General features: G+C 37.8%; 1 protein-coding gene and 1 pseudogene across 3 annotated transcripts in view; both read left to right on the top strand.

The window, feature by feature from the left end:
* NELL2 (neural EGFL like 2) overlaps nt 1–19,749 on the top strand; it is a 376,415-nt gene that overhangs the window by 162,954 nt on the left and 193,712 nt on the right. For all 3 annotated transcript variants that reach the window (XM_053555545.1, XM_053555546.1, XM_053555547.1), the window contains 2 exons: nt 7,676–7,767; nt 10,936–11,038. In XM_053555545.1, the coding sequence (XP_053411520.1) occupies nt 7,676–7,767; nt 10,936–11,038 (195 nt within the window). The remainder of the gene's footprint in view (nt 1–7,675; nt 7,768–10,935; nt 11,039–19,749) is intronic.
* On the top strand, nt 13,000–14,626 carry LOC128561038 (selenide, water dikinase 2-like; annotated as a pseudogene).

Here is a 19,749-nt window from a genome sequence, read left to right on the forward strand (position 1 = left end):
TTCTACTCCTGTTAGGATTTGTTCTTTCTCTCTGAGTTGCATGTGGTCACTTCTGGGTGTACCCCCCTGTCTGCGACACTGGTCTGAATGCGCCTTGAAGGTGGAAGGTAACTTTCTACTAGATGGCCTGGTGGACAGTAGGTTATCAATGAATGTTTCTAGTTTTCATCAGCTGTTGTTACTCTGGTTGCAGATCTTTATGAAATATTTTCCTTTCCTGTTTACTCTTTCCTTGCTTTCTGCTTTTCATTTTCTACTCCTTCTGAGTTAATCACTTCTTAATTGTTCAGTTCCTGGCTGTCTTCTCTGCTCTCTCTTCCCTCCTGGCTATGCCATGTTCTGCTTGTCTTGTTCTGCACAGAGCTTGCTCCCTTTAATCTTGTGCTTTTTCTTTTCCCTTGGTTCATATCTGTGCATGATGGAAAGAGTTATTAATAACCCTCTCCAGAAACTGTGTTTGAAAATGTCCCCTTACTAGAGCTACCCTCCCAAAGTTTCCTCTTTTTTATTTTACCTCCACACCAGAGACTCTTCTAAAACAGCAAAACCATTGTTTCAAGGTCTTCACTTGTATTGCCTGAATTGAGGACTAATGTGTGGTTTATAATGAAAAGGACCAGGCCTTATAATCTGTGAAGAGTTTTATGTTTAATATCTCTTTCACTGTAATATTGCAACAACCTGTGTCTAAACATGGAAAAGTGTTCTACAAAGTTAAACCAAAGATTAGATGTGCTCATTTTGACATGATTCATTGGATTTTAGTAGTAAGAAAAGATACACCGAAGGACTGTCAGAAGATGGGTGGAGTCTAGTCCTGGCTTTGAAACCACCAATGTTTGAGCTTCTCCTTATTATATTATACATTATATTTCTTTGTAAAGTGTCAGTAAAACTTGGCCACTCACATGTGTTCATTTTTGAATATTTGCACAAACTCTTATATTTTCCTCCAAATCTTTACCTTCACTTATTCAGTTTATTTTTCTTATCCCCAGGTGACCCAATTAATTGATTGCATTATCTTCTTTTTAAAGGCTCTGTTCTAGGGTATATAATCCAGGATCAAGAATAAGACTAGCGATGGAAAGGAAGCCACATAGAGAGAATTTCAGAATATGCTTTAGATTGCAATTTAAATGAGTAAAATTAGGATCAAAAGCACTGAATCCTTCCTTCCTATAATAGACTTTGCCTTTCGGCCATTATCCTCTAAACACCCAATTCTTGTTTTCTAGCCTATAGGCCCTCTAACCCAAAGGCTGATCTGGACACAGTGTTTGAATTTCTACTCTTGTTCTATTCTGGTTATTATTTTTATTCTCCTTTGCCTCCTAACCCCTTACTATTGCTACATTTATAGTATTTCAAGGCCTGTTCTCTTTTTAGAAGAATAAGCTACTGACCTAAATTAAGGCCCCCTGGGAGAAACACTCTTTAATTCTTTAGAAGTCCAAGGACATGATGTGTATAAAACTGGAGAAGGAAGGTTGCACAACTTCTAGTATGGTCTCATTTCTTAAACTCTAATATTACTTTTGCAAACAACTAAAGTCTCAAACAATTAAGGAGATTTAGTTAAAGGAAGTGATCATGTATAATTAAAAGATTTGTGAATTATTTAAGTACGCTGAACTTCTGGTCATTTTAAATAGCATTGGCTGACAAAACTGACTTTATTTCGGGGAAGGACAAAGTTTTCTTATCAAATTGTCCAAGCAGACTTCCTTTGAGCAAGTTAATTTGTATTGTTTATGTTAATAAGATACTGTTATGACAGTAACTAGCTATTTTCTCACTAACTGATTGTCAGATCTGGTCCCATTTCAGATGTTCGGGATCTAATCCATTTGGAAGTAAGCTGTCACTTTATAAGAAGAGCAAAATCTTTTTGTGAGACTTAATCAGTAGAACCTTTATGATAAGATTCAAAATCCAAAGATGAGACCAAACATAAAAGGAAAAGTGAGGTTAAGAGATAGTCACTTCAGTTCATTCACTTTTAAGTCTTTCATCAAACAAACAGCCAGAAGAGAATTTATCAAAAAAATCCAGGAAATATTTAGAGTTTTAATAGAGAGCCAACTCTGGGTGTTGAATAAGACAAATAAGACACTGTCCCTGGGTCTCAGGTAGGAAAGATGAAAAAAGTGGACAAGCAATTAGAGAAAAGGGGAAATGCGTTCAGTGTTGAAATAGAGATTTAAGCATTGTAGGGAAGAGAGATTAATTTGTATCAGTTAATGTTGGAGAATTTTATCATAACCATATTGTTAAGAACTGACTCCAAGTAGGTCCACGTTATGAAAAAAGATCCTGGGGTGGATAAATTCAGCAAAGCTGATTGGAGTCTTTTAAGAATATTGAAACACTTTCAGATTTTTTTTTGTTTGTTTGACTCTGCAGAATCTTTGCTTGCCTCATGAATGTATTTATTGTATATTCTTTTTAAAAATCTATGATAAAAATACAAATATACATAATTACAGTAAATGAAGTATTTTCTCATCCATCAGCTTTGATTTGTATATTGCTAGCAAATCGTTATCATGTTGGCTCAGAAGGAAATCACTGCTATTAGACATGAGATTTTTAAGAGCTCTCCCAAAGGAAATCAAGATTTCAAAGGATACCATATGAAAGCTACTACTTTGTAAAATTCTGTCCTTAGCAGTTAGTTTAATGAATCCAAAGATCCCTGGTATTGGGTTTTTTCAAAAAGAATTTTAAAGAAACAGGAAGTCCCATATCTCACCTAAATGAATTTTACTGGTTTTCTTCTTGGTATCTGATACATTTAATTTTGTGTTTAAACATTTTTGAAGGTGTTCACACCAATTGGGAAATTTGAGGTAGATGCGTATATTTTCAATTCAGTTATAAGAAGAAAAAGTTAAATATGTAATGAATAAGGGAATGTTTAGAATTGAAATATGACATACTTTTTGCTTATATATTTTAAAATATTTTTAGATAGATTGTGATAATCCTTTATACAAAGGTTTGCAGACGTTAATTTAAATCTCATTAGACAAGTCTGCAGTTGCTATCTCTGCATTAATTACCAGTAAATCCGAATTTTAATGTGTAACTTGGAATTTTCAGAGTTTTACTGGCTTGCTTTACTTGTTCATTTCTCAGTCTAAGTTGTAAATTGCATTTTACTTTTAGCCACTGATGACTGTCAAATTTGCATCTGGGCTATCTCTTGTCTTTCTATTTATTAATAAGTGTATTTATGTTGTTAAAATAGGGGAGAAATAAAGTAAAAATAATTGTTATTAATTGAATTTTTGGACTTACAATTATCGTACTGGTAACTACATAGTTTGTGATGTTTAACATAGCCTTGTTAAAATAGACACATCAATTGTTATATCATTCTACTGAATTTCTTTAAGTTATTGTTAATGTCCCCACTTACGGCTGAACAAGCTGTGCATTGGAAATCACGTAGACCATGATGTGAATGGTACTCCCTGGGGTTATGCGGACAGCACCATCTCCCAGAGTCACAGTAAATGTGCATTTGAAATTGCTTAATATTATAACTAAAGAGTAGCTACAGTGCTGTGGGTTAGTGCAGTTTCATAGGGGCCTAGCTTCTTAGTCTGCAAAGTGATAAGCCTGTGCGAATAAATTAATATACGTCTCCCTAGAAGCTTCATATCACTCATATACCTAATATATTCAATCACTTGCATAGACCTTTGAAAATAAGGTGTTTTAAGCTGGTAAATGATCAGAGGCATTAGAATCCAAAGTTTGGTGACAAAGAACTTAATGGTCTATTTACCTACATGAACACACATGTATACCACAAAACAAAACCAGGGAAGAAATGAAGCTTCTGACTAGAAGTGTGTGCAAGCAATTAGATTAAAGAAGCAATCAATGCAGTAAAAATGATTGTTTCTTTATTGTTTTGTTGAGGAAGTCATTTATTTTGTATTCTACTGGGGAAAGATAAGCAGATGCACAGTTTTGATCAGGAAATTGTGGAGATGATCTTGCACCCATTGTAGCCACAGTGATTGGTACTGTCATGGGCTGGTCTTGGTTAAAATTGGGGCATGGGCCTGATCTGCCTTCCCTCTGCTGTGTGGAAGCTGGATCTTCCCAGGGCTCAGTTCTCTCTCTCTTCCTCTCTCTCTTTTTTTTCTTTTTTGAGACAGAGTCTCACTATGTCACCCTTGGTAGAGTGCTGTGGCATCACAGCTCACAGCAATCTCAAACTTTGGGCTTAAGTGATTCTCATGCCTCAGCCTCCCAAGTAGCTGGGACTACAGGTGCCTGCCACAAAACACCTGGCTATTTTTTGTTGCAGTTGTCGTTGTCGGTTAGCTGGCCCGGGCCGGGTTTGAACCCCCCACCCTCAGTGTATATGGCTGGCACCGTAACCACTATGCTACAGGTGCTGAGCTTCAGTTCTTTCATTTTACTCTCTGTCTAGGTACCTTATTTTGATAAGCATCTGTACTTTTCCTTAAATTGTACCTACATTTAAAACTTACATATTCTCTCTTCCATTCTCCCATGCTCTTCTAAGCAACTATCCTTGTAAACCAGACCTTTTAATGGCTCACAGTGAAAGAGTATGGCAGCCCCCTATCCATGCTGGTTATTCTTCCTGGACACCCTAGTTCCATTTCTCTCCTACTCTGTGCCCCCAGGAGCCTGAATTCTGCAGACTGCGTCACCCTGGTCTTCTTGACGGTGGGTTGCAGGTAGGGTTTGCCAGTGGGAAGCCCTGGCAGGACGTGGAAGGCAGGGGAGAGAGTTGCTTCCCTGCACTTGCCCTGCGGTGGGTAGTGTCTCTGGCAGTAGAGGTGCTCTCATTTACAGCGCTCACTAGGCAGCGTCTCTGCCCTAACTCTGGCTTACACTGGGCTCTAGTAAGACCATTTCCTTTCCGTTCCTTAGCCCTGGTGTGATGATGACCTTCTGCTGCTGCCAGTGTCTGGATCCTTGACCAGCCCTTGTTTGTTCCCTTAACCTTAACCCAGCTCAGTCTCTAGGTTCCCACGTAGTTTATGAATTCTTTAATTGTACAACCTCAGCTCGGCTTCCCTTGTAGTGATTTGTGTATGAGCCTGTCTGCCCTTCTAAACAGTGAGGGCACAAATCACGTCTCATTCGTCTTTGAATCCCTACCTAGCAGAGTACCTGGCGTGGAGTAGGAGCGTGGTCCCTATTTGTTAAAAGTATGAATAAATTAATAGGACTATTATTCCCTCAGTCTCCCCTTAGAAATGTCCTGGGGCCATTCTAATGGTATTTTTATGATGTCTTACAGTGTTTTCAGGAATCCTTATAGCTTTTCTGACTTTCTTCACATTTTCCCCCTAACAAGGCGAGGGAAGACATATCCTAGCAAAATTATTAACTATTCCATGTAAACCTTGATTTATGGAGAATTACAGCAACTTATCAGAAACAAGACGCTAATCACTCACTTTGATTTCTCCCTGTTTGTCCTCGTTGCTTGAAACAGAATGAAGCAATTGTGGTATCATTTATTTTTGTGCTTTCTCCCTCTCTGTCAGGCTCCATTTAGTGCCCTATTGTCCTGCAAGTTGCCTATTTGAGTCTTTTGAATTAAGAGTTTAGAACAGAAGGTCCATCTGTTCTGCATGAATATTAAATTATAAGACTTTGTGTAAGGAGAATTTACCCTTGTGTTTTTTAGAGTGTGTCTCCTTTCCCCTCTGTGTAAGAAAGACTTAGAGAGTGTATTTTTTTTTCCTTCCACATACCCTTGGTTACAGTTTTCAAGTCCTATAAATAACAGGCTTAAAAACCTTTGAATAGCAGGTATTGAATCAAAATATGAAAGGTTTTATTTATTCTCATTAGCTTATAAAATGTAATAGTTATTAAGTATAACTGAACATACAGCATGGTAGATTTGGGTATTTTGAAGTTACTGGGTTTTATTAATAAAAACACTAAAAATTACATGTTAGGGATATATTTTGCAATCAATCAAGTTTATTAATTAAATTCACATCATTTTAATTTATAATATGATAGTTTGCAACCAACAAACCTGTAGTTTCACTTTGAATATTCATGAGTCAGCAAGTTTCAGCCAGCCTTTACGTAATATTATTTATGCAAGTCAGTTGTATTTTTTTCCCAGCAAGCTCTAAAATATTTAAAATCAATTGGCTGGTAGATATATATTATGTAGTCAAAGTTGTTAATGAAAGCTGAGTCGGGAGATCAGCTTAATGATGGCATTTTTAAGATGTGCATGGTTTCCATTGCTTAAATATGCAGCATTAAATAATCAGTTAATTTCTCAGTGAAAGTGTAAGTTGGGTTATACTTGAGGTATGAATATTTATAGAAGAATATATTGGTATTAATGAAAATATGTCTAATTTCTTTGTTGCTAATTATTATTGGCAAGTTGATAATTTTAAATGTAATGAGGAGATACGAATTCTGAAGAATGAATTTTTTTTAATTTGCCTAGTGGAATTAAAAGAAAACATCAGATTTATTTTGTAAAATTAATAATTAAAACCAAAAATTGGATTCAGCAAATGTGAGGAGCAGATTGCCAGAGTCTGTCTGTACGAGAGGGTCACTTTCAGTGGTTTTGAAGTACTGATCTTGGAGTGGGTCTGCATAGTATGGGGATCTGAAGCATCTACATTATTTTGTGTCCTGTAGAAGAAAAACAATACAAAATTATAAAAGGATAAGTTACTTTAAAGTCTTAGAAGTCTTAGAGAAGCCCTGATGATTAGGTTTCATTAGCTCCAGAGTAAATCCATCTCTATTCAGGTGTTAGTCAACATGGGTAGAGTGACATATTTATTCAAAACAAACAATTTCTGTTGGCAAAATATTTGTGTGAATTGTAAATATTTTGCATGTTTAGCCAAAAATTATTGATGTACTCCATGGATGTTCACAAATTAAAATTTTTTTTTCCTGTTGAATCCAAAGTTATTTTTAAAAAATCTATTTAATTGGGATGGAAGCAAAGCAGATCCAGAGTAAGGCTACTCAACAACCTAAGTGGGGCACATTAACCTGTATTTACTTATGCATAAAATAATACTGAACTGTGAAACATAAGCTCCTTTATATGTATGTGGTGAAATTAAAACAGCTTCTTTATAGTTTGTGTTTCAAGATTCTATAATGGCATATAAAAAATGAACTTTCTCGGGGCAGCGCCTGTGGGTCAAAGGAGTAGGGCACCGGCCCCATATGCCGGAGGTGGTGGGTTCAAACCCAGCCCCGGTCAAAAACTGCGCAAAAAAAAAGAACGTTCTCATATTGTCCCCTGATGCTTGTGTTGCCCTTGATTTGTTGACATCCTTTAAGCACCTACTTAAAAAGCCCTTAGTGGGCATCGTCTATCAGGCAAGTAATTGGCTGTGTGTCTGCTTTTTGGCACACTTAATTCAGAGTCTCATTCTGATTTGCCATCACCCTTTCTCCTTTTTGGACCTTATTTTCCTCTCTCAACTTAATTTGTATGACACTAATTTAAATTTACATGTGCCTTGTGGTGTGGTAGATTGAATTAGGTTTATAGTCATTCAAACAGGTTGAAAAAGGTGTAAAAACATGAGATGCTGCTACAGAATGATCTAAACACCTCTAAGCTATTATTCCTAGTAAAAAATAAATATACATATTTTTTATTCCAAAGCTATTTGCCAGTTTCAAGGACGAACCTACTTTGAAGGAGAAAGAAACACCGTCTATTCCTCTTCTGGAGTCTGTGTTCTCTACGAGTGCAAGGTAAAAAGACAACTCATAAGCCTTTCAAAGTTGTCTCAGTTATATAAACAGTAAACATTTCTTTACCAGCTCGTCCTTGTAATATCATTTTAAAAGTCTGATGCAAAGAGAAAATTCAAAATATTATTTATAGTTCAAATGGAAAGAAATTGCCATTGGCTTCAGACATACAAAGTAATGGTTGTAAAATAATTTTTCCAATAAATAAAAATGTTCTTTTGTCAAATTAAAGTTTTATGAAGTTGTCTTATAGTTTCCAAATCCAAATCAGCTTCTTGTGAGGAAGATGTAGATAAAGTTAGACTCAACTTGTTGTCACTTACGATTTTGAACCATGTGAGATCTATCATTCCGTTCAATGAAACACAAAACATAAAAATTAATAAAAATTAACTGTTGGGTGGGGTTGACAGTAATGTTGACCTTAATCCCTTTGAGAGGAATATTTTAAATTATTTAAAGGGAAATTCTTAAAAACGTACTTATTATGGTCTCTTGAAGTCTGTTTCTGAAGCAAATGTGTGATTCAATTTTACTCTGCTTACTTGACTTAATAATTGAAAAACTAAATGTTTTGAACAATTTTCATATTTTTCTTTTATAAATTATAATGTTAAATTTCTTGACCCTAATGTTCTATTTTAAGCCATACTCTATCTGAAGGAACCTGTCCACATATAAAGGTTATGCTTTAGGGTTTCATTTATATTTGAGCCTTAATTTTCTGCTTTAAATACTTCCTGTGTATAGGTTTAGGGGAAAATTTAGTCCATATAGATTGTGTAGAAAATTAAGATAGTGATGTACTCTGCTGGTACCACCAATACACTGTGAGCCTCTATGTGATTATTAGGAGTTGGGGTAAAGGCAAATCCTAGGAATTTTGGCAAGATGTATCGGAAGGAAGGTGCTATCCATTTTATGCATCTTAATTTGGGAATTCTTTGGGGTAACCAAGGCGGGGATGCTAAGAAGCAAGACTGTGACAGTTTTGATTCTAGAACCTGTAAGCTCTGATTCTTTCATGTCCATCTTAAAGTATTCTAGCTGCTTTCTTGGGTCTTAAATCAGCTTTCTATGATGTAGGTTATTATCTTAAAGATAAGAGAACTGAGGCCCAGGAACATTAAGATGAACTGCTCGGCATGTATTCGAGATGGATTGTCCTCTATCATATCCCGGCACCAGTGCTGTTTTGAATGGAGTAGATCCCACGACAGATAAAAGGATTGGAAGAGAGTGAGAGCTAGGAACTCCAGTGAGAAAAGGAACTCAGAAAAGTGACTTAGGAGTGTGGAGAATTTTTGTAAGCTGGTGTCTAGTGGTAATCTCTAACTTTGAAATGTTAGCTCTAAATTTAAAAATCTTGACAGCATTTGAAGTTTCTCTACCTCTGTGTCTGGGTATTCTTTTCATTTGACTAGAGTATGTTCCTTAATACTGATGACCATGGTTCAGAAATGGACTGGTGTAGGTGCCTGTTTGATTTTAAAGTTGGCTATAAATTATTCGATTTTAAATAAGTTCAGGTGGAGGTCTATATAGAGGCTACACTACGGCTGCTCAGTAAATATTAGATGAATGAACAGATGTTACCTTTTATTCGCTCAAACAAAAGGCACCAATTCTTACCTTCTAATGCTATCTATACCATAGAAATATAATGCCAGCCACGAACAATTTTTGTTGGGCTAAATTTTCTATGTTTAACCCCACATTTCTAAAATATTATCATTTCAACATGTGATCATTTAAAAATCATTAATGGACTGTTTTACATTCTTTTGTCATACTAAGTATCAAAAATCTTGGGTATATTTTGCAAATACAGTATTCAAGAGCCCCATGTAGCTAGTGGCTATTGATTGGACGTCACAGCTCTATCAGAACACCCTACGCTTTTGTAGTTCTGACTAAATTCTTGACATTAAAAACCTCCCTTATTTCCTTCCTTTTCAGGCCCCTCAGTTCTTGTATTTACGACTACATAATTGACAGCTCTCGCACGCTTCCATTTTCTGGACTGTCAATTCTAGTCTCTGTTTGTTCTTTCATTGTCAGTTTTGTGGCTTTGAAAATATTTCCTGGGGGTCTGTGACTTTAATAGTAATACAGAAAACACTGTGGTTTTGAAAATAAGATTACCGGAATTGATATTACTGTCAAATTAAAGGAAAACTAGCACTTGACTCCACTGTATCCTGTCTCTTGCCACTTTCCTGACAAGAGATTATGATTTGGACAAAGTCCTTTACATAAATAAGCCAGGAAAAGGCAGATACTGAAATTTGTACTTCTTCTATGAAAACAGTGCTTACAGAAGCGATATCTAAAAATCTAAGCTATTGAGCAGTTGTTAAGATGGAAGCCTGGGGGTTCCAAGAGTTATTTTAGTGCTTACGTCCTTGTGAGCATAATATAACATGGTCAATGACCCTTGTCCTGGAAATAGCAGAGACTGACAATATAGAATCCATATTTTTGCTCCTAGTAGAGTACAGGGCTACTACAGTTATTAGAAAATTATTTTGTTATTTTTGTTTCTCCTCAAGAAGGATTTAATCTATCTTGGTTGCTAAAACTATAATGATTTTATGTTGATTCATTCAAGAAATATTTTTGAGTATCCTTATTACCAGAAAATGTGCTAGATATTAATTTGTAAGAGACATGAATCCTGACCTTATTTTTTTTTAGTTTTGTGGGAGAACTTCAATTTCCTTATCAGAATCATCTGCAAGAATCACTTTATGACAAAACTTTATAAGAAAACTTTGAAATAAGCATATTTAAAAAGCTTAGTTTTTATTTCCCGTTTTTCCTACAGTGAGCTCTTGATTTAATTCAAACGGTATCTTTGCCACAGTCATCATCTGGATTTGCACATGTGTTGTAAAACTAGCAAAATGTTTTAGGATTACCCAGATGATTGTCAAAGTATAGGCCTGGCTGCAGTGTGGTGTGCTCTGGTGCTAGTGTTGCCTACTTTAAAGGCCTTCTGATTAGAATTTAGTGTCATTTTGGGAGTGAGCCAGTGACCTGTGCAGAGATCCTTAGGATGAAAGTTTCACTCTGGTATTAGGAGAGCCTTCTCAAATGCTGCATCTGAAACTTCCTCATAAGTCCTAATTACACATTTTGAACCACTTCTTTTATGTTGTCTAACAGGACCAAACCATGAAACTTGTTGAAAGTTCTGGCTGTCCAGCTTTGGATTGTCCTGAGTCTCATCAGATTACCTTGTCTCATAGCTGTTGCAAAGTTTGTAAAGGTAAGACTTTGGTGTAAAGTGAGATTTAAGTGCAGGAATCATTTAGGAGGCTAGTACATCATAAGAAGTAGTAATTTTTATAAATAAGTTATTTCCAAAGACTAAGAGTATTTCCCCAAATGCTTTCTTAATTTGCCACACAGTTGGTTGTCATAAAGTACCTACTGAATTGAGTTTAAACCAAGACACTGCTTTGCATTTCTGTATGGTATCTTGTACCTGTGTCAACTCTGGATCTTTAAAGCTGACTGGCTCTGGGTGCCAGTTCTGAGTCCATACAACTTTGCTGAAGAATAGTTACACAAACAGTACTGAGTTGATTATTTTATTGACACTGTTGCTTTTTTTTTTTTTTTTGAGTTCCCCTATGTACCAGAAAATGTGCTTGATATTAATTTATAAGAGACACGGATCCTGACCATATCCCCCCACATTTCTTTTTGTAATTGACCTAGCATACTTTCCATCATGACTACTTCAAATCCATCTTCTTAGTTCCTCTATCCTTCACTCATAGGCTTTTGACTACTGAGAAGAGAGAGAGGCTATCAGATAGGCAGGGTTTGTTCTGTGTTGCCTCTGAGATAATAGGCCTAGACCCAGGAAGTAGAAGGGACTTCAATAAGAAAACTCCCAAAATTCAAACTATTGAGAACTGCAATGGGCCACCTCAAAAGGCAGTGAGTTCCTACCACAAAAGTTTCTTAAACTTGGTATATTATTATTGATTCAAAAATTAAGCTAAAGTGTAGATTATATGGAATTCTTTAGATCCTTGCCAATCATGAATTAGATGCACCTTCCTGTATTATATTGAAATCATATACTTGTGAATCCATCTCATGCATTAGATCTTGAAGGAGAGTTTTTCTCAGCCCTTGAAGGGCTGGTTCTTTGCATTCATCTCTGCATCCTTAATACCTACTATGGCACATGGGATGTCATTGGTGCTTGTAATTGATGCGGTTGATACTGCTCCAATAGCACTTGTTTGAATAATGGCTTCTATGCTGATATAAAAACAAAGCTTAAATAGAAAAAGTAAGACAAAGAAACATCTATAAAACACATAGCATTTTGTTTCCTAGTAACCTACTCTATTAAAAGTAGGCATCAGATCATCCATTCTCATTTTTTGCAGGGCAGCTTGGTTTGTTTTTGTTTCTCTTAAGTTCTTTTTTGATCCATTTAATTAAGAGTTTTACAATCTCAGTTCTGTGAGATGCTCTTTGGGAATTACAAAGTTGTTTTAGACTTGATCTGCCCTTCAAGGAGTTTTCAAGGGTAGCTCTAAGGAAATAGGAAACACTTTTTTAAAAAGAGCTACGATCAAAGGAGCATTAGCATTTTCACCCTCACAGTGGCTGAGCCAGTGCCTTACACAGAGCATGTGTAGAATCTGGTATGAATCAAGACTGCTCATTTCAGGCATTGATTTGGGACCCCCAGTGTGCAGCTTGACTAGAGTATCTTTAAAGGCAGCCAAACATGGCAGGCTGTTCCAGTGCTTCTCAAACTTAAATGTGTATACAACTAACTTAGGGGGCTGACTAAAATACAAATTCTGATTTAGTAGATCTGGGGATGGGCCCAAGAGTCTGAATTTCTCAAAAGCTCCTAGGTGAAGCTGATGGTAAACAGGACCACACTATTGCTGCATAATAAACTACTCCAAAAGTCAGTGGCTTAAAAACAACAACCTTTTCATTATATATCTCAGTATTATGGGCCGGGAATCCAGAGAGGACCTGGCTAGGTGGTTCTTCTGCTCCATGTGGTGTTGGCTGGGATCACTCTGTGCTGTGCAGGTGGAAGCTGGGCTGTGCTAGAAGGTTCAAGGTGGTCTCAGTGTACACTGGGCAGCTTGGTAGGGATGGCTGCAAGACTAGACATAGCCAGGGCCTCCTCCCTCTCCATGTCATCTTAAGACTTCTCCCCAGGTTTCTCTAGCAGGATAGTAAATGGACTTCCTGAATGGTGGCTTGGGGTTTGAAAGACTAGGTCTGGAACTGACACCACATCACTTCTGCCATATTCCACTGATCACGGCAGTTACAGGTGAGCCCAGATCCAAGGAGAAGGGAAATAGCCTTCACCACATACAGGAGCAGTGTTAAAAATTTGTGGTCATCTTTAATCTATTACAAGTGTCCAAGGGCTACTCAGAGCTTAGAGAAGTGAATAGCATAGAAGTTAGTCAAGGTTGGGTAGGACAAGGTTTGGATAAAAAGAGGAGAAAAGGCCATTCAGCCATCAAGAGGCACCATCCTTTTCTTTTTAGAAGAGTCCTACTAGGAGGAGGCCAGGGAGGCATCACGGAGTGAGTCTGCTGTGCACACTGGTGAAGCCTCAGCTGTGGGCACCCGCAGAGAGGTGGTGGGTGCAGCCCATGGTTCCTCCAGCCCAGCCAACTTGTCTCTGGGCCAGGGCTTCTCCAACTACCGGCCTGTCCAACCCGAGCTGGCGGCTGAGAGGCTGATCTGGCATGGAAGGCTGAGACTGCAAGGTCCCGTGGGAGATGCTGTTCAAATGCCTGGCAGCACTGACCCCGTACTTGCAGTGCCCACTGAGCCTGGCCTGCTGGGAGGCCAGGAAGAGGCGGCCCAACCAGCCTGCCAGACGCAGCCTGTCCCAACACTTCAGCCAGGCATTGGGAGGGACTCCTGCATCATCCCCTGAGGCGTGGGGCCTGTCCCTGGTGCAGACCACAAACTTCTTTGACCCCTTGATGGAAGATCCTTGATGGGGCAGCTAACTTGTGCCAACATGCTGAGTGACCTTTACGCCATGGGCGTTAATGAATGTGACAAAATGTGAATGTTACTCAGTGTCAGCCAGAGTATGCATGAGAGGAGCAGGAAAACATAACACCACTTGTGATCAAGGGCTTTGCTGAAGGAGGAGGGACTGCAGTGACTGGTGGACAGACGGTGGTCAACTTTTGGACTATGGATGGTGGTGTTGCCTCTGTGGTGTGTCAGCCAAATGAGTTCATAATGCCTGACAGTGCTGTTGTTGGGGACGTGCCTGTGTTAGGAACCCAGGTTGCTGTCAATGCCCACCAATGGCTGGGTAATCCTGAAAGGTGGAAGAAAGTAAAGATGGTGGTCTCAGGGAAGAGGTAGAGCTGGCCTGTCAGGAAGCTGGGTTCAACATGGCTACCCTGCACAGAAGTGCTGCTGGATTAATGCCCACATTTAATGCCCACCAGCTACAGATAGCACAGGCTTTGGTATTCTAGGATGCTCTCAGAACCTCGCAAAACAACAAAGAAATGAAGTGTCCTTTGTCCTTCATAATCTGCCAATCATTGCCAAGAAGGCTGCCATCAGCAAGGCCAGTGGAGATTTGGGCTCCTTCAAGGAATGTCAGCTGAACTTCCGGAGGATTACAATTTGTCTGTCAAGAGAACAAGTGGCTTCTCCTTATGGAGAAGGTCACCAAGCGTGGATTGTTGACACTGTGGAAAAGGGGAACCAGACAGCCTTGATCATTGACAAGCCTCGAGTTACGGAGGTCCTACCTCGTGGGGCTACTGCTGCTGCTTTTGCTCCTGACAGCTCCAATGCCTCCTCTGAGTCTAGCTAGTGAGATGAAGAAGCAGAAGCTGTGTGGACCTTAGAGCCTTTGTGCATAGCATGAATGATTCTCAAGAGTTGATTTTAAGAAATGTGCAAAGAAGGCAGCCTGCAAAGAGGTTCTAGTTGTCCTGCTAAGTGATTTGAATCAGCCCATCAAAAGCTGTATGTATATACATTCCAAGGCCAGAAGGAACATTTTGAACTTTGGGGGGAATGTTTGTTCATCTCAAAGGAGCCATAACTGTGGTCCACTGGCTTAGATGATTCTCAAAGTAGAATCGGACAAATTGGGCCTTGAAATATTTGGTGCCAATTGTAATAAAAATTGCATCAGTTTCACCAGTTTCTGTTTTCAAATATGCAGAATAAACAAATGAGTTTTTTTTGACATTCTGTTTTTCAAACTAAAAATTAAAAAGTCCAAAAACAGTAGATGCTGCAAGGGTGCAGAAAAGAATGTTTATACACTGTTGGTGGAACTGAAAGTCGGTACAGCCTCTATGGGAAAAGGCACAGGATTCCCCAAAGAACTAAAAGTAGACCTATTCTATCCAGCAATCTCACTATTGTGTATCTGCCAAAGGAAAAGAAATAGTTTTATCAAAGAGACATCTGTATTTGAATGTTTATTAAAGTGCGGTTTACAATTGCAAAGATGTAGAATCAACCCAAGGAACCCACTAATTCATTAATAGATTAATAAAATGTGGAATGAGTTTGTTTGTGTACCATGGAATACTAGTCCATCATTAAAAAAGTGAATTAATCGCTGTTGCTGCAATTTGGATGGAATTGCAGACCGTCATTCTAAGTGAAGTATCTCAAGTATGGAAAAACAAATACCGCAGGTACTCACTATTAAATAGGAACTAACTCATGAGCACACATGTGCACAGAGGGCTGACCTCAGTGGAAATCAAGCCGGGGGACAGGGTAAAAACCTACCTAATAGGTATAATAAACAGTATTTGAATGATAGGCACAAGCATTATAAAATCAATCCATGTAACCTAAAATATTTGTTCTCCCATAATATTTTCAAATTATTTTTAAAAGGCCTTAAATTTTAAGGCAACTACATATATGTGATAACAAATTTATTTATAATAAAGTTGGCCTCCAATTTCCAGGCCTGTCTGCCTAGTGCTGAAGACGCTGTGTTCACATCGGAAGGAGTAAGTTGTTGGACAACAGTTAGCAAATGCTCCCTGAGGGAAAAACGCGAGCTAGAAGTGATGCCCTTTCCACCCGAGGCTTGGCCAGTGGTCAGAAACCAAGCTGTGCGCTGAAATAAGGCTCCAAATCACTAGGCACCAAATCAAAGCCGACCAGGACAGTTTGCTGGGTGCCCTCAATCTGCCTGTCTTCTTTCACAGCGAGTCAGAAGAAGTGTGGCAGGAGAATGTTCTTCTTCTTTTCAAATTTAAGGGCCTCTTTCAAGAAAGCTTATAACAAATTACAAGACCACAGAGACCGAGTGATCCAGGGAGACTCTGACTTAGAAAGATAGAGAAATAATGTGAGCAGCTTTTATATCTGCCATCCCTTCTGTTCCCCTTCTTCTTTGGAACCTCCTTTGTCTGCCTGCAAGACCATCAAGTCTTGTTGCCTGGATGTCCCAGTTTACTTTATTATTTGCTGCCTCGCACGTCAGGAGTAATTGGGGCCTCCATGTGTGGGGGACTGAGCTGGTCCAGATTGCTCTCCTCTCCCACTTCACAATAATCTGCAGTTTCCTGTATTATTCGATTGTCACCTTCGTGATTCTTGCCATCTATGTGTTACTAGTAACATTATTTAGTTACTTTTTAAAATATCTACTGCGAGTCTACTCAGTTTTTTAAAACTTTATTTTCATTCCTAAGCAGTGGTATTCATAAAATAATAGAGTTCTTTGCTAGATTCATGGATTTCTTATGTGGATTAAAAGAAATCCATTGCTGTTAGTATTTTCTTTTTATGCTCATCCATGTACATGAACTGTACTTTGGGAAACAGTAGGATAATCCATTATCTTGCTACCAACACCTAAATAAGTTAATATTCTGTTATGTGCAGGTGACAGGGCACTCAATTCTAGTGGTACAAACAAAAAATGGAATATATAGGTCCAATAAGCAGAGAGTAAATCAGCTTCAGGTTCAGCTTGATTCAGCTCTCAAATGCTGTTCCTTTGCCTAGAAACATCTCTCAGTTTTTCTCCTTAGAAATAGTTTTATTTTCAATTCTGTTCTCAGGTTTACCCGTGACATTCTCATGCTCACATCAGTATGCGACTCAGGGATAAGAAAAAGCTCAATATCTTTGTAAGTTGAATAAAAATCCTGGCCTTGAGGTTCAGTGATCTTGATTAGCTTGAAGTAGATCCTATGCCCTGACCTGAAGAAATCACTGTGTCCAGCCCAGTGGGCTGCGCTGATGGATGTGGCTGTATTCTGTGGAAGGGCAGAGTCCATTTTCCTATAAAAGCGCCAGGGCTAACAGTAGGGATGGGTGGCTCTTCCAAACTATAACGAGGTTATTATATTTTTTCCTGCAAAAACTGGGAATGGATGCTGCTAGGCAAAAATCAATAAATATTCACCAAAAAAGTATTATATTCTTTCTCTTGGTAATTATGTGTTGCCATTATGCGTGCTGTTCTCACTCATAATCTTTTGAAGCCAGCCTGCCCTATGTCGTCAGTTATAGAGAAATGCATATTTATATTTTATAGAAAGGTCACGATAGAAAAACACAGAACTTTATGTAAATGTGTAAAGCTTAGAAAAGGAATAGAGAACAAAAAAAGAGAATGTCATCTTTAAGGTTGAAGCCAAAGGAAGAACTAAAAGAAAGGTTAGGTTGTGTTAGATAATTGGTTCATGCATCATCTGTCAGTAACAAATATTTGGATTTTCTTCTGTCTTAAGGATCTCAATAGATTTGGTTTTAGCTTATTAGTAATACTCTAATAGTTTTGGTTATTAACATATACTCTTCTAGTAAGTATAGCATAAGCTTTTACATGTTGTATTTGAACCTCACATTTTTACAAAGTACTTATTGTACTAATTTTATAGGTGAGAAAAACTGAAGGCTTAGTAAAGGTAATTAACATATAGGTAGTCATTTACACAGCGAGTAAGCAGCAGAGGTCGGATAAAAACTCAGGGCTCCCAACCTCCAAACCTGAGGACTTATGAATAGGAATACAGCTATGAAGATAATGGGACTCTGTTGCTCGCTCATGTTGTAATTTTCTGAAACTGTTCCTTCTGGACCAGAAACAACCTACCTTAACTGAGGCTGAATTTTCTACTCATTAGTAGTTAACCTTTTGACCCTGGCATTTTATCCATAGTAGACTCAGTCAACTTTTTGTTCAAAGAACAAATCAAGATAGCTGATATTGTTTATGGTAAATTAGAATTCAGTTGACTGAAGTTGATAGTTTTCAAGTCTTTGGATTAATTTTTTAAAAACCCTGTCTTATAAAAGGTAGAGCTACTCAGGAGGCTGAGGCAAGAGGATCACGTAAGCCCAAGAATCTGAGGTTGCTGTGAGTTATGATGACACCACTGCACTCTACCCAGGGTGACAGAGTAAGACTGTGTCTCAAAATAAACAATACAAAAAACAAAAAAACCACAACAACAAAAAAGTAGAAGACTTCCTAACTTTTACCTAAAACAGTAAAAGTAGGATCACACTATAATCTTATTGTTAGAAAATTCTTGCAGCAATAAAACACTACATGGAGTGTGCGTGCGTGCTTAATGCTGAGATGAGAGTCTTCGCCATGACTGAGGCAGAACTGAAACTGGGTTATGATAGAAGTGACGTATTATATAACCAGACGGTATTGGGCTCAGTCTTAAATAGAGGAGAAGAAAAAATTATGCAAAGTGAAAAGTTGAAAGATGAGTTGACAAGCATGAACCCATGAAAGAAAAATAATAATGCATCAGAAATAGTGCCTATTCTTAGCTGCAGCTCTCTAATAATTGCTTGAAACAGGATAAGTAAAATTATATACAAATTTAGCACTGCATTCAAATGTGATCCCTTAATTCTCTGATTCTCTTTGTATCTTAAGGAGTAGGGTTTTTTTTTTTCTTTTTAGCACTTATGGTCCTTTTCTAGAAAAACTTCCTTATAATGCATTTCTGTTTCAAAAGTACTTTTTTTTATTAAGTGCATAAAATTATGGCGAACAACGTGCTATTTGATATACGATGTGGAATGCTTAAATCAAACTGATTAAGAGAGCCATCAGCTCACTTATTTGTTGGGGTGAGACACTGATACTGTACTCTTAGTAGTTTGGAAATATACCATTGCGTTGTGCGCAATGGGTGAGGTCCCACCAAATGCCCTCCTTCCCCCCATTCGTTCCTTCCTCCTCCTTCCAATGTACTCAATACTATTATGAAACCAATATATCATCGCCTACACATTCATAGAATGGGCTACTTTTTAGTAACTTTGCTTTAATTTAGAATAAACATGAAGTGATTTTTGAAGCCTTTTTATTTCAGTTTGATGATGTGCTGAGCTATTGGGATAGATTGTGAAGATGGGATTTTAGCTGAAATTGTTCTCCCTCAGGCATTCTAATAAGCCAGTAGAATGCTTTTTAAGAAACATGGTCTCAATTTGGCTGCGTAAAGAAGGAAATAAGAAGACCCTAGGAGACAGCATTTTTAACTGTTCCTATTCTCAAGAACTTTACTTCTAAATGTTTGGCCTTAATGATGGAGAATTTAGATTGTGAAGAATCTTGTCAAGAAAAGTTAAGTTGCCAAATAATTTAAATGTTGATAAGGAGCATGTTTTTTTTCTATTCTGAATATACTTATGCTCTATTTTATTTTTATAGAAATCACTGATTAATTTGATTTTTAAGGTCCTTTTTAGTGGCATGATTGCATTTTTGGAACGTTACACTTATTAAGGCTGTTAGATTGTGCCAGTGATATTTTACTATACATCATAGTTGCATTAAGTGGGGGATATGTTCTAATTCTGAAATGGCACCAGCCAATCAGAATAAGCACCAATTTGATTACAAATAAGATGAACCAATCTAGAACTTCCATCTTTATGATTTTTCTCAAGTATGTATTTTCTTGGCTATAAGTAGACAGA

This window comes from Nycticebus coucang, chromosome 12 (assembly GCF_027406575.1).
Source record: "Nycticebus coucang isolate mNycCou1 chromosome 12, mNycCou1.pri, whole genome shotgun sequence".
Taxonomy (NCBI): Eukaryota; Metazoa; Chordata; class Mammalia; order Primates; family Lorisidae; genus Nycticebus; species Nycticebus coucang.